The sequence below is a fragment of the Hippichthys cyanospilos genome, chromosome 12, assembly GCF_059441005.1.
Source record: "Hippichthys cyanospilos isolate Australia breed blue-spotted pipefish chromosome 12, RoL_Hcya_1.0, whole genome shotgun sequence".
Lineage (NCBI taxonomy): Eukaryota > Metazoa > Chordata > Actinopteri > Syngnathiformes > Syngnathidae > Hippichthys > Hippichthys cyanospilos.
The window spans coordinates 15,942,437-15,957,357 of record NC_142380.1 but is presented as its reverse complement, the minus strand read 5'-3'; the positions used below and the strand labels follow the sequence as shown (position 1 = coordinate 15,957,357).

General features: G+C 37.6%; 1 protein-coding gene across 1 annotated transcript; it reads right to left on the bottom strand.

Annotated features, from left to right (window-relative positions):
• Positions 1 to 13,445: 13,445 nt before the first annotated feature.
• LOC148415097 (gastrotropin-like) lies at positions 13,446 to 14,676 on the bottom strand. The gene is made up of 4 exons (XM_088429682.1): positions 14,492 to 14,676; positions 14,238 to 14,413; positions 14,080 to 14,169; positions 13,446 to 13,580 (listed from the first exon to the last, which is right to left on the bottom strand). Exons 1-4 carry the CDS (start codon positions 14,556 to 14,558, stop codon positions 13,530 to 13,532), a joined length of 384 nt encoding a protein of 127 aa, XP_088285808.1. The 5' UTR covers positions 14,559 to 14,676; the 3' UTR covers positions 13,446 to 13,529.
• Positions 14,677 to 14,921: the final 245 nt, after the last annotated feature.

The following is a 14,921-nucleotide window of genomic DNA, read 5'->3' as shown; positions in this document are numbered from 1 at the left end:
AAGAGAAAGAGCTGCAAAACAAATGCTGAGTGTAGGGAGGGAGGTGTGAACTCACTTATTCAGAGGTGTCCACAAATAAGCCTGCAGGGGTATATACCATGTAAATTGCAACCAAATGCTTAGGTGTCAACAACGTCTGGGAAACTTTAGTCCTTGCCAAATTTAGTTTTCCTTTAGTGTTATTGGATTAATTAAGACCCAAGACAGGTCTTGGGAGAAATGTAGATTGTTTGCAATGGGTCGTCATGTTTTGCAATGGTTCATCATTATAATGCACACCATGATAATGGAAATAGTATTTTAAATCCTTTAGGGCCATAGAATCACGGGAAATGCAGTGGTGCAATTATTTGGCTCAGTCATCAAATGTGTCAAAGAAAACAGCTGATGTTGCATTAATTTTCAAAAGGCCATAAAATGATTTTTTTAAAGTGAAATTTATTCTTAGACATGTTTTGTGAATTGGGTCCCATTTACTAGTTACCGTTCTTCTCAGCCTTTTGGCTCAAATCAAGTATAGTGCAGTAGTAAATGGTAAACAAAAACAGTAAAAATATAGAATTAAAAGTGCTGTATGGGAGGAATATAACAGTGTGCTAAAGCATGGTTCCCAGGGAAGAGCCGACCAAAAGACTTAGTTCGGTTGTGAACAACACATGACTACACCAAACCAAATCACAAGCACTGAGTTCAGGTCAGGTTAGCGTCAAAATAGGGTTTTCTGAAACTTTCGGAACATTTCTGTTTGCATGTATTGGCGAAGAGGGTTACAGTATCTAAAGTGATTGAGGTGGTGATGTATTGATAACGTCATGACACAAATAGACGTCATTTCTACTAAAACGTAACTAAAACAATTATATTCACGTCATCACAGCAATAATGTAATTCGTTTCCGCCCCGCTCCAAATGTGTGGCTCTTTATTGTGTCTGAGTTTCGCCCTGTTTGTGAAGAAATTGACAATAAACTTGACTTTGACTTTGACTTTGATTGGTTAAATTTCTTTTAAAATGACAAAAGTTAACAACAAAAATCAGAAAAAAAGCTATTGTATTGTTTTATGTATACAGGGTCTGCAAACCTGAGTTTGAAAGCCTAGAGAATGTTTATGCTGGTATCGCAGCACACAGGAGCTGAAATCTGATTGGACAAAAAACTAACATTAATTAAAATAACCCACAAACAATTGCAAACTGCACAGCCAAGTCACATGTCATTGAATGAATACGAAAGACTGGTAGAAATAAATGCATACAATATTTCACAAATCTATACACAGTTTTAATTGAAGATCAATGCTTTTGACGATGTTTAGGCCTTCAGAAAAGACTTTGAACTCCCTGATGGCAGGCCACTTGATAATGAAACAACTGCAACTTTATGCCTCAGTGTCTGCATATTTGCTCACACTCACTCTCTGTCATATCATAATGGGGGTTCAGATGCTAGAAAAATGAACAAATATACAAAGACAGTAATTAACTACTCAGCGCCATGAAATGCATTTTCCTGGTTGGCCATGTGGCAAATGGAATCTGACAAGCAGTGAAATTGCATGCATTTGGTACAAACAGTTGAATCTCGATTTAACGGACTCAGAACCAACAGGCTGCAGATTTAATGGATAGAAAAAAGCAGCCCACTAAAAAGCTTCTTTGTAAAATATTTGCCAAAGTCTGTTCGTTCCAGAACTGGCCACTGCTATTTACTGGCACTGTGGCACAACAGACAGAAATTTGTATGCACGTTTCAGGGCTGCTGTTGACACAGATATACAGTAGACTAGAGAAGGCAATGACATGACTACATTCCATGTTGGCAGGGGCAACTTTCCCATCAAAGGCATACACGTGATGTGGCGGCCATATTGAAAGAGGCGACAGTCACAGAAAAGACAATTGAAAGTGCTATTATCTGGCTTACATTACTTTTGGTTATGATATCAGGAGATGGAGAGTCTCTTTTAGCTGATACAAAAAAAAAAAAAAAATCAGGACATGTGCATAAAACGTAGTCATTGTTGTATAAAATTTTCATCTCAATTTCCCAAATGAGGAAGCTGTGAGTTCTCAGTCCCAACAATGATGGATGATTTTGATGCAGAGTAACACAATCTGTGACGAGGCCCAAAATTGCACAGAGGAAGGCAAAAGTACTGAACCATTGCTTTATTGGAGACAGAAGACAGGCAGACAGACAGGATTTATCCAGGGCAAAATCTACAATCAAGGAAAGGCAGAATCTTGGTCAGGCAGGAGGAGTGGATCTTCTTACTGGTCAAGCAGCGATTTGGGTTGTTGAGGGCAGGCAGGGTTAAGAGCCAGGAATTCTGTCCAAGGAGGTAGATTAGAGAGCTCATCATACTAAGGCAATCTGGCAGAGAAGAGCAGGACAGAGGCTAAATGGTGGGTGAGTGATTGGGTGATTGGTTGCACCTGCTGGTGATTAGGCTCATTGTTTTGAATGCGGGCTGACAGGTACATAAGAGTGACTGAACCGGCCACAACTGGCAGAATTTTCTACCTTAGTTGCCACGACCCATCAACAATCGGAGGGTGGAGAGCACAGGCTAAAACAGAGAAGGTTACTGGCTCAGTGACTGCCTCTATACATTTTCCCGAAATTTCCAATAGGCAGCAAGTGAAGAGATATTATGTGCTGATGAAAAAAAAAAAATTAGATCAATGTTGTCCACATTTTCTGATGTGTAAAAGAAGTGACCTGATGCTCTACAGTCTAGAGATCAGTGACCAAACCAAAAAAAAGTACAATACAGAAAATTGAGTTCTCAACGCTATCATCAAACGGCTGCGCTCTTATCAGCATCGAAGCCACTCCTTCCATCTCTGTTGCCCTGAGCCATCATTTTACCCTCTGTAACCTCTTCTCCATCTCATCGTTACACTCCATTATCCGCAGCCAATGCCCTACCCTTAATATCCAGATAATGCAACTAGTCATTACACAGTTCTTGACTCTGGAATATTTGTGCATGTGTGCTTGAAGGGAGGAGACGTAATGATCTATAATTCCACGACAACTGATAGACAAGCAAAAAAATGGGAAACGCCTATCTCTTCTTATGCAACTAACTAGATAACGCATAAAGCCAGAGATACTTCCCTCAAACAACATTTCTTTATATTAATGCACATCTAAACCAGTAAAAGTTCAAAATACACAATAGTGTTACCCTCCAGCACGAAATCAAATAGACGACTGACTCACAGCTATGTGGTTGTCAAGGGATCAAGACACTGGTAAGTGTAAACCATTATCAAAACCGTTTATCCTAAAACAATATAGTTAACCATCAGTTACAGGATCTCTTTCTCTAACGAGCCGATTTCTAAATTAAATTTTATGTATTTGTAACAATATAGTTCTCAAACGTGATGGCGATGCTCCTCTGTTTTGTTTACTTTTTATGTTTTAGAGTACGTAGTTAAGTTAGAAAAGTTTTGAAATGCCTAATAATAATGTCATGTAACATTGTAATGTAAACAATATCATGTTTAAATCACTACTCAATATAGTAATTTCAAGAAACGTTTTCCGTTTTCTATATATGACATGGCCACGTACATCAGTGACAAATAAACAGTGCATTGCGGAACGACAAGTCCTATTGTGCTATATAGATGATAACAAAATTTAATATGAACACTGTTAACATTGACAATGAAAAGATCATTGTGAAGTGACAAGGTGTTCCTTTTGTATCACATTGAAGAAAAAAAATATGTGTCGAACATATGCATCAAACCCTTTCCATTTTCTTTATGTGGCCAAAAGCATTTGGTAGAGTTGGCTAAGAGGAAAAGTGTTATCATAACCGAAAAATGGAAATGGAACTTTTTGTGAAGTAGAATATTAAAACAAGCCTTTTCTGCTGACTACATACAGTAAAAAAACTGAAAGAATGCAATTTACTTTGTAAAGTCCAGTTGACTCTGATGTGTCTGTTTGATTTTAAGATTGGGCTGAAGATGAAATGAAAAAGAGAATGCAATTTATTTGATGACTTCAACTAGATTCCATTGTATCTGTTTAAGTTATGGTTGGTACAAACTCTAATTTATTTGTGTTTCATCACAGACCATGCAGATGTTTGTATTCAATTCCAAGAAACAGGTTTTACCTTTTGATAAAAAAAGGAATGAACAGTAAATTTAAAGGTTTGTCATGGGGTTTTCAAGCAACTTCATCATTCACTAACAGCAATTCATTTTTTATTTGTGTTTCAAGAATTGGCGGATGGTGAATAAATAAGCGAAGCACCTAGTACACCAACCCAAAATTAATGTAATGCAATCTCACTTGCTTTTTTTTCCTATTCAACCTTTGAATACATCAATTTTGTGGTCCATCACAGGCCATGCAGATGTTTTTGTTTAATTCTTGCTTTAGAAGCAAGAATTAAGAGGACTACATTCATTATTTCAGCTGAAAAATGCTTAGTTTATTTTTTTTCTCTTTTGTTTAATTTTGTTTAATTCCATATATATATATATATATATATATATATATATATATATATATATATATATATATATATATATATATATACATATATATATATATATATATATATATATATATATATATATATATATATATATATATATATATATATATATATATATATATATATTATATATATATATATTTATATATGCATCAGCAAAAACCTGTTTCTTGGAATTAAACAAAAACATCTGCATGGCCTGTGATGGACCACAAAATTGATGTATTCAAAGGTTGAAAAGGAAAAAAAAGCAAGTGAGATTGCATTACATTAATGTGTGTGATGTGCTGTGAAATTATGTCACCATGCAGCCCGTTCTGGAAAGTCAAGGCTGCTCATAATTCTCACGCCCAGGTCCATGTGACTTGATCTCATTTGCTTTTTCTGTTGAACATAACAAGCAATCGAATTGGAGACCAAACAGTCAATCAGTGTATTTTTGTTCGCACTGATCTGTGGCACATCCAGAACATGTGTACAAAGTTGAGCTTGCAGAGAGTGACCTGTTGAGCGAGAGAGGGAGGGGCATCGTGAGAGAGCAATGAGAGCGTCTGAGCAAGGAAAATCTTTTTCTGTCCTCAAAATCTTTCATTGCTCGCTCAAAATCTATTATTGGTTGCTCAATGCATTTTTCTGCATATAATTCCATACAACAACACCATGACTATCCTTGCTCTCTCACACACGCATGTAAATTAAATAACCTAACCAAGAACAAATATTCATATGTAACAGAAAGCAAATGGTCTGTAATCAACACCGTACAACTCTTCAACATGTTCACAAAATAAAACAAAACAAAACAAGATCAAATACAAAACAATGTATGCATACTACAAATAATTCACACACACACATATTACTCACATACATTGTAAATAAATTAAAAAACTGTTTATATTGTACTAAATAATATGTAACAATTGTGACTGATAATGCTCCCAATATACTCAGAGATGAACAAATTGGCACACATTTCATGCTTTCCCTATAATCTCAATTTAGCTGCACACTGCTCACAAGTCTTGTTTGTCATAATGTACTGAAAAATCTCAATATTGATCATTTGGGCAACAGTTTTTCACATAATGTTTTGGTACTGCACTTTCCAGTGAAATGACAACGTATCCTTTTCAACCTTCTTTTTATTTTTGTTTCATCCTATTTTATGCTATAAAAGCTATATAATTTAATATTAGCTTCAAAGACTTGCAGTTGTCCACGTGTTATTTTTTTGGAAAATGGATGTTCCATCAAAAAACAACAAAATGGTGAATGTAAAAAAAGTCACTTTTTCCCTTTGCAAATTGACGTTGCATAATGATTCTTTGCACATATATAGATTGAAGCTGAAATAATTTTTGACTGAATGAAATTAAATCATTTTGAACCAAAAATTTAATTTTTAAATGAATTAATCAAATTTACCTGATTCACTACAGAGCCTTAATTATAGTGTTTGTTTTTAATTTAGTAGGTAAGGTTCAGTAGATTTCTCACTGCTTCCCTAGACAGGAGCTATCACGTAAAATGTACATGCAAAGACACACACGCACACACAGATACAAAAACACAACTCGCCTTTGATTTTATTACTAACATATTTGGTGTAGCTTCCTATATTCAAAAGTCTTTACTACTGTATATGGCAGACACATGTAATCCATAGGCATTTAAAATCGCAATTTCAAGCATGCACATTGTGCACTGGATTACATTTTTAATCTTAACCCTGCCCTCAAGTGCCGGCCCTTCAACCCAACAGTGGATATCCATTAGCTGAAACCTCCGGAGGAACATCAGGACCTCACCTTGCCCCAAGGCCCTGTTCCAGTTTTCTTTCATTTGCAGTGGCCAAACAAAACCACTTGTCAGGGTTCACATTCATTCAAGCACATAAACATGTCGTACACTGACATTAAAAATATCTTCAAGAGGGAGAGGAGGTGGAGTGTGTTTTTAGAATTATACTGTAGATAAATGTGTCTCTCGTTTCTTCTTAATGTCACCATATTTTCCAAAATAATAATAACATCCATGATGCTGCAGGCTAAATACTACTTGCCAAGAAGTCCATGCCTATCAAATTTCGGCTCAGGCAACCGCAACACGCTAAATATAAGAACGCATGACCCCAGAGGTTTGATTGGAGGTGACAGTACTGCAAATGATTAATTTCCACTTCATTTAAAATCAGTCAGATCAACCTCAGCTACAACAAATTTAAAACCCCAACACTCACATTTCGCTCCCATGTCTTTGTTTCCCTTCCTCTACTGGGTACCCCCTCCCTACTCCTCCTTTCCAGTTGTTAAACCAATTAAATACTCACGGAGGGTAGACTGCCCACTCTCCTGTTGAGAAAAATACATGCAATAAAAGCCCTCTCTGTGCAGAGCTATTGTGTGATGGCAAGGCCGCCATCTTTAATTATGGCCTACGCCTCCACCCTTCTAGTCACTGAATAGCACTGTGCTGTCTGTACAGAGCCTTTGCTGCCTTTGCTGCCTTTGCTGCACTATCAGTTTTTTGGATTTCGTGTTGAGCAAGTGACTAAAATTACATGTTGGTGGGTGGTGCTGATCCAGGACTAAGATCATTTGAAAGACTGGAATCTGCTTGCATTTTACCTGAAGGAAACTGGCAAAATGGGTGCTAAGATAAATAAAATCTATCGTGCACTGTAAGAGCATTACATTATCACATGGATAGTGTCAGAACTATAGCGTTCTTTTTTTTCTGGCACTCTCGAATTACTATTAGTAGCAGTAGTGTAGTATCTTATATGTGGTGGAACCTTGACTATATTCATCAGTACCTTGTCACGTCAGTTACTTTGAATGTAGAGTGGAATATACATAAACAAAAAAAAACTGTTAAAACTATGGGTATTCCAATGGAGAATGGATTCAGTTGTTTACATTTATTGTTTTATGTTTTGTTTCTCTTCTGTGTCCAACGGGCGATTACAAAATGTTGAGCGGCTACGATTTTGTGCTTTTAATGTGACATTGGCACCATCATTCTTGCAACAAAAACAACAACAAAATTATACTGTATAGCTGGACTCTGACATTTTGTGTTAATGTAATTGAAGTTGGTGACAGGCTTTATGCAGTCTAGAAATGTGTGTGGTAAAAAAAAAGAGGGAGGTGAAATCCTGCTTTGTCTGAAGAGCTACAAAAAATATTGTTACTTCCCGATAAGAGAATATAACCTTAGAAAAATGAAGAAGCATAATGGATTCTGTTGCAGCATTCTTGTTTTTCGTCCATGAGTATGACACAATTACAGCTCATGGTGGAGAGAGGCCTGTCTTCATCCTCAGAAACTTGTAAAGGGGGTACCAAGAGCTCGTCTAGGGAATGTGAGGCATGAATAGTGAGGACAATGTTGACTACTGTCCCCCAGAGAGAGGCCTTGTTTGAGACTGAGGTTGTACAAGAAGTCAGCCTCAACTTGAATGAATAGATGGATGGATGTGGGACTGGCTGTCTGGATGGATACATGGTGGCCCGCTTGCCCACAGAGCAGGCACGCAAAGGAACCAGGGCATGTCTTGGGAATGTGAGGCATAATGTGAGAACAAAGGCAGCAACTGTCCCCCAGTGAGAGGCCCTGTCCTGGGCTAAAGGGCAAAAGGAGTCAGCTTCTGAGGACAGATAAATAGATGACCAGCGAGAGTACTGGTAGACAAGAAAGCCATGCAATGGCTTCAGTCGCATCCCCACAGTTGGTATTCAAGTACAGTCGCTCATTACATTTGTAGATTATTCAGTGATTGAATATCTTGACTCAATTGTGAATGGACACTTAACAGATGGATAGGCTCAGATCAGATGCTATAACTAACATCTGATTAGCTGGCATTTCTTAAGCATTGCAGCAAGGAAGTCTATCGAACCTTGGCATTGTCTGGTTTTAAGAAAGCAAGCCAGAGCGAGTCATGAAAACCAGTATACACTGTACAAATATATTGAGTTTTACAACAATGCTTAACCATGTTTTAAATTTCACATGTGCCAATGGATGAAATACCTTTGGTGATCGTTTTAGCGTGCGGCTTGTTGCCATCACCCTTCAACATCCAAAGTCACAGATGGTTGTGGCCCCCTCCTCGGGATGGCAGATTTGGTAGGCCGCTGAAAGGCTTCAGATGCTGTAGGGTGATGATGACAAGTCCTCGGGAGCAGCAACGCAAAGAGACTGCCAAATTAATTCAAGATGGCGGGTTGAATAAGAGATTGCTCTCATGCAAGTGAATAGACCTGCTAATGTGTGTCCAGCTGTTTACCATAAGCTTTACTCTTTTCCCCCTCAGTAAAAATGAAGTTGTAAATATGCTTAAGATGGTTTGAGTATTGTTTAAAAACGATATGCATATATACTGTTTATACTGTGTTTTGTGTCTTTTTGCTGGCTTGAAGCTGAAAATGGATTGCACATTTCCTAGGCTCTGCAGTTCACTGCACTCCTTGCAAAGAAGTAAAACTAGAGATTTTGATTGCCGCATTTTCCTTCCTCTGGATAGTGTTTCATTTTATTTATTTGTTTATTTATTTTTGGTGCATCTTATTATGTGTTCTATACAAAATATGTATTATATGAACAAATCGTTAAAAAAAAACAAACATGAAAATTTCCATTCATTCTGTGCATCTACAGATAAAATGCTATATTGTGATACACATTGGCCCCAACAGATAGTTACTTCTAAACGTTTTTTTTTACACTATATAGCATGACTTTACCTATTTGGCCCACAACGATAGATTTTCCTCCATGCAACCCCTGAGCTAATGTGAGTTTGACACCCCTACTTTGGAAAAACCATGATCTTAATCATATAAATAAATGGAAAAAAAATCTTGAAGCTGTATGTGCAAAGAAGAGTGTATCCTTTAAATCCTGGTGTTTTGCTGATTTGGAGGCATTATTAGTTTCCTTCAGGAAGAGTAGTTCTTGTACTTGAAGAAATTGCATCAGATATTTTCAATGCCACGGATTTCAGTCAGGCTTAGACATGAATTCCACACCATTGGAATTATGAAGCTGTATGATATGCTTCTGTTATCTGCCAAAGGTAGTGAGAAAACTGTTCGAAATTGAGACACCTGCAGTATGCATGCTCCGTCATAAGCCCTCTGACAAGCCTCTTCCTCTCTCTCACCTTGAGATGCAATTTAGGAATGGAGACATCTTTCAAGATGGCATGCTCAGATCAATTTCTGGGTCAGGGTAACAGGGATGACAGGATGCAGAGAAAAGAAACCACTCTTGGGATATACACTATGTTACTGTGCTATTAATATCTGGTGGATTGATTGGCCCGAGAACCTGAAGTAATGCTTCTCATTTACGTATAAACACATGCACACACTGCATTGGCAACAAAAGTGCACGTTACAAGAATGACACATTTTGCTATTATTGTATTATCTTTCAGAATACCCGTCACGTATATCTTATGACGTGAAGTCATGACCGTGTTAGCTCAGGATGAGAAGTAACCAAGTACTGGTATAAGTGAATATTGTTTATTGCTATAGGTGAGAAGTGTGGAACATAATTTGAAAACATGACTAATCAGTGTTAAATTAGTCAACAACTTTTTATTGAGCCTGAGGGGGATTTTATCACAGACTTTATACATATATTTAACTTATATACTAAATTTAAACTACATATAACTTAAATATCTATCTATCTATCTATCTATCTATCTATCTATCTATCTATCTATCTATCTATCTATCTATCTATCTATCTATCTATCTATCTATCTATCTATCTATCTATCTATCTATCTATCTATCTATCTATCTATCTATCTATAGATAGATAGATAGATAGATAGATAGATAGATAGTACCTATGTCTGTATATTTGTTATCTGAATATCAAAAGGCTCAATAGCTGCAGTTTACAAATATTGCAAAATAAACAACGCAGCTAACATGAGTTGCATGCTTTTAGTTTACATATTCAGAAGACTTCAAAATCTCAGCTGGTTCGTCTATAAAAATGAGCCTGGAACAAAAGTGACTCTTCTATTTATGTTTACATTTGATTGCTTGAGCTTTAATGTTCCTGCAGTCTGCTCAATAAAAAGAAAGCATTTTGAAAACTGGAAAATTTGTATGAGGCTTTTTTTTATTTTACAAATGTTACATCTCGTCTCGTGGGGTTTGTGCCTTGTATCGTTCCTAAATATTTTTGTCTTTCTTTTTTATCCTGCAAAGTATGTTCATGCTTTTTGAAAAACTCAGCTGGAAGTTCTAGCTCCCCTAAGATCAAACTGTGTAGGGATGCGAACAAGCCATTTGCTCGCCACTTGTGACAGCTGAAAATGGAGACCAATCAGAAAATGGCAGAATGGCCAATCATCAACAGTAGACATAGCCAATTAGGCCTGTTTGTCTGTGAGAACAAAGGAAGCAATATTGCCGAATGATTGCGCCATCACTGAGCTACACAAACATGTTCAAATGATACCTTGCTTGTTGCCTTCCAACCCTACTTTTTCAGGAGTGTTGGATCCTGATTGCATCTGTGATGACAAGAAAGAATGCCTCATTATTACACCAAACCAGTCACCATCTCAAAAGGCGAAAAACAGTATTTTGTTTTCATCAGGGAGCTATTGAGTCACCAGCTCTCAAGGCCAACACACGCACACACACACACACGCACACAGACACACGCGGGCACACGCAAACACATGCTTGCATGGACACACAAAAATGAACACAGCGTCTGTAGTCTGGCAATGTTACTTAAGATTTGCTCCTAATGCCAGTCCACTTAATGAAGCTGTAAATTTGGAACTTGGGAGAAGGGAGAACTTCTCCAGGGCTCCTCTGAGAGCTTCTACAGTGATCCAGGGCTGAGCTGGTTAATTAACTGATTGTTTGGTTGGCTGGAAGCCAGAGAGAAACAGATAGCTCTACAGTACAGTGAAAGAGATAGATGATGAGAAATCAGCAGAGAAAAAGAGAGGACAAGAGAAGAAACAAAGGAAGGGCAATAGATTTAGCTTGCTGCAAATTTAGTTAATGTCAAGTTACGTTACCACTTGATTATATAATCCTAAATATAAGTCATAATATATGGTGGAACCTCCAAGGTCGAAGACTGTAGATTTATCACTGGACAAAAAAAAAAAGAAAACAATTCTGTACCCACCACTAACTTTTAGCTCATTGGAAGCATTTGAGCCACATGTTGACTTTACATGTCACAGAGATGATTGGCCTTTGGAACAGTTCAGGTGTTATTGTAGCCCAAGTTGCTTTGATATTGTCCTTCAGAGTGTCTGCCTTTCATTGTTTCTGTACCCTCACCTTTCTTTTGACATTACCCCATAAATATTCAACAGGATTCAAGTTAGGTTTTCAGCCCAGTCAAGTACTGTTATTCCAAGGCTTTGAAGCCAGATATTGGTCGTTTGGGCTTTGTGCTTAGGTGTTGAATCCTACTGAAAGAATAAAATAATTGCCTCGAAAAAAATGGCTATTGGAAAGAGACATACTCTAAAATTTCCAGGTAGACAGCTGTGTTGACTGTGCATTTCGATAAAAGAAGGGATTGACAGCCGTAAATGGCATGGCTCCCTCAACAATTGCTGATTGTGGAAACTTCACACTGAAAACAAAACAGTTTGATTTGTTATGCTTCTCCAATTTTTCCTTTGCTACCTTGAATTTTGAATGAAATGTAAAGTTTACTTTCATCTGGAGAGAGGATTTGGAATCCCTGGACACACCAATACTTTTTCCTCCTAGCTGAATACAGGAGGTTCTGACACTATTTTTCTGTTTTTGTTGCGTGGCTTTACACATGGAAGTCTGTGATGCAAACAGCTATATGTGGTGATTATAGATGTATCAAGTCTACTTCTGAAAGTGACCATATATAATTTTCAATAAATATAAATTTCAATAAGGTTGAAATAAATGTGTTCAATTAAAACAGCATATATTTTAATATACACTATATTCATAGGTCAAATAATCATTAATTATATTACATGGGGAGCACCACGCGGATGGGGGCAGTCATGTTTCTTTTAGCCACGGAAAGCCAAGAAGGAAAACTTTCGCCACCATAATTTACATCAGGGTTTAGATGTCAGTTTGTGTTTCGTATGCAGCCAAGCAAGTTTTTGGTTGGTATGTCAATTGTGAATAAACATGGGGAAAATAAGGAGATAAATGTTTTGTTTGCCAATCGTAAATAAAAGAAGGATTGGGGGGTGGGGTTATAGTTATCTAGTTGGCAGGTTGTAGTCAGTCTGCTTTTTTTGCAACAATTCCTGCTCTGTCTACCGCAAAGCTAACGCTATAGCAAGCAGCACATGTTTAATGACATGCAGAAGAATCCATGAATGGTTTGGGAGTTAGAACGATTAAGTTATTCTACACATTTATGTCAGTACGTTGTCAACTTTACCAGATGCTATTAGTGATGCAGCCTTGTTATTTTGATGATTCATATTCAGATTTTTTTACAAGCACAATTGCCCTGAACTTTAAAATTTAGAAAGTGTCGACTAGCCAGAAATTTCAGAAAATTTAGGGTTTCACACTGTATGTCTGCTTATTTTCACTCATTTACTGATTTATAGTCTGAACTGTGCCTTCAAAGTTCGTCAGCAACAAGAAGTACCGTATTTAACAACCGTAAAAGAAAAAAAAGAGAAAAGTGGTCACACAGTGAAATGTAGCCTATATACAGTAAAGAATGTACTTGTACTGTCTCAAATTTTAGGAGTAAAATGCTTCTATTAGTATCATTACCTGTTTCTTTCACACAATTCTAAAAAAAACAACAAGAAAATTTAAATCTTGTTTGCTTGTTTTGCACTTAAACAAATGTAATAGCTAAGAAGACATTAACAATGGAAACACAAGGTGATGAGGTTACATTTCATTTATTGCAATAGCTGTTGACCTGAAGTCTCCATCGTATCTTCACAAGTAGTCAAAGATCATAATGCAATTAGATCTTCTTGCTGGTTCTCTTCAGCACGACGGACCCAGCTTTGGAGGTCTAGAAGAAATGAAAGTAAAGGTTACCTAGACAGTCAGTTTTACATTTGAATCATCCATCCATATTTTTCTTAACCTGCTGAAGCCGACATTGGAGCTGACTTTTGAGAGACAGGTTATCCCCTCAAATCACAGCCAGACCTGCTTAACCAACAATTTTACCCTTACAAGCACATTTTTGGGAATGTAAAGTGCAGCCACCGTACATGGAAAAAAAGAAGCTATACGAGCATGGGCGCTGAAAGCTTCAAAAAAAGAACCGCTTGACTGCGAGGTAGATGTGGTATATACTGTGCTATCCAAACACTGATTTTAAATTCTGCATTTTATAACTGCTCAATCTATTATTGGGGTGTTTTGAGAACCATACTGGCCACAGTAAATACATTTGCTCAGTCTTTAGCTCTGATAAGACCTGTATCAGGCACTGAAGATGACATACATTTACCAATATGTATGTATTCTGAAAAACTTGAATCAAATGAGATGGGTAGGTTTACCTCAATGAGCTTTCCTCCACTGATCTCAGAGGTGTGGTGGTAGTTGGGGAAGTTGACACTCAGCTTGCCTCCCTCAATGTGCACTGTGGCCTGAAAGCAAGCCCCTTGTACTTATTTGATGGTTCCAACAACTAATTAACATGCTTTTTCTATCTTACCTTGAACTTCTTTCCTCCAATGGTCTCCATGTCACATTCCTTGCCAACTGTAAACGTATTTGTTACTTTGGCTTCTGTGGGATAGATCTGAGTCCAGGTGAAGTCATTTCCATTCTGGGTCACCTCTGTGATCAGCTTGTAGTCACGGCCCTTCTCAATGACATCAGCGGGGATACCTAGAGAAAAAAAAGAGTGGAAAGTGCCAAGCTTTTAGTGAGACATTTTTATTAGCCATCAATCTGAATCCAGCTTACCGAGGAGCTTGCAAAACTCATCGTAGCCCTCCTGAGTTTCAGTTTCCCATCGTCCAGCGAAGGCCATCTTGGTGGTGGTGTTGTGTTGGGAGGTGCTGAGGGGAAAGCAAGGTCCTGAGACCAAGTTTCCTCTCTGTTTATATACTGTTCACATGCCTCTCCCTCCCAATCATCGCTGAGAATGATGACTGCAGTCAGCGATCAAAGATGCAGGTGAGTTTATGGAGGAAAATGCTGACGGCAGGGTAAGCAGAGAAGGTGGCTCACCCCGGGGTCAGTGAACTCTCCTGCGTTGTGCTGCTTTCATAGGCTGTAGTTTTATGCTATGGATTACAGCATTAGACAATTGTCTTTGTTTTGAATTTTGTATCATTTATTTGAAGTAGTTTCTTATCTACAACGGAAAGTTGGCTGTATAATAAAATGGATT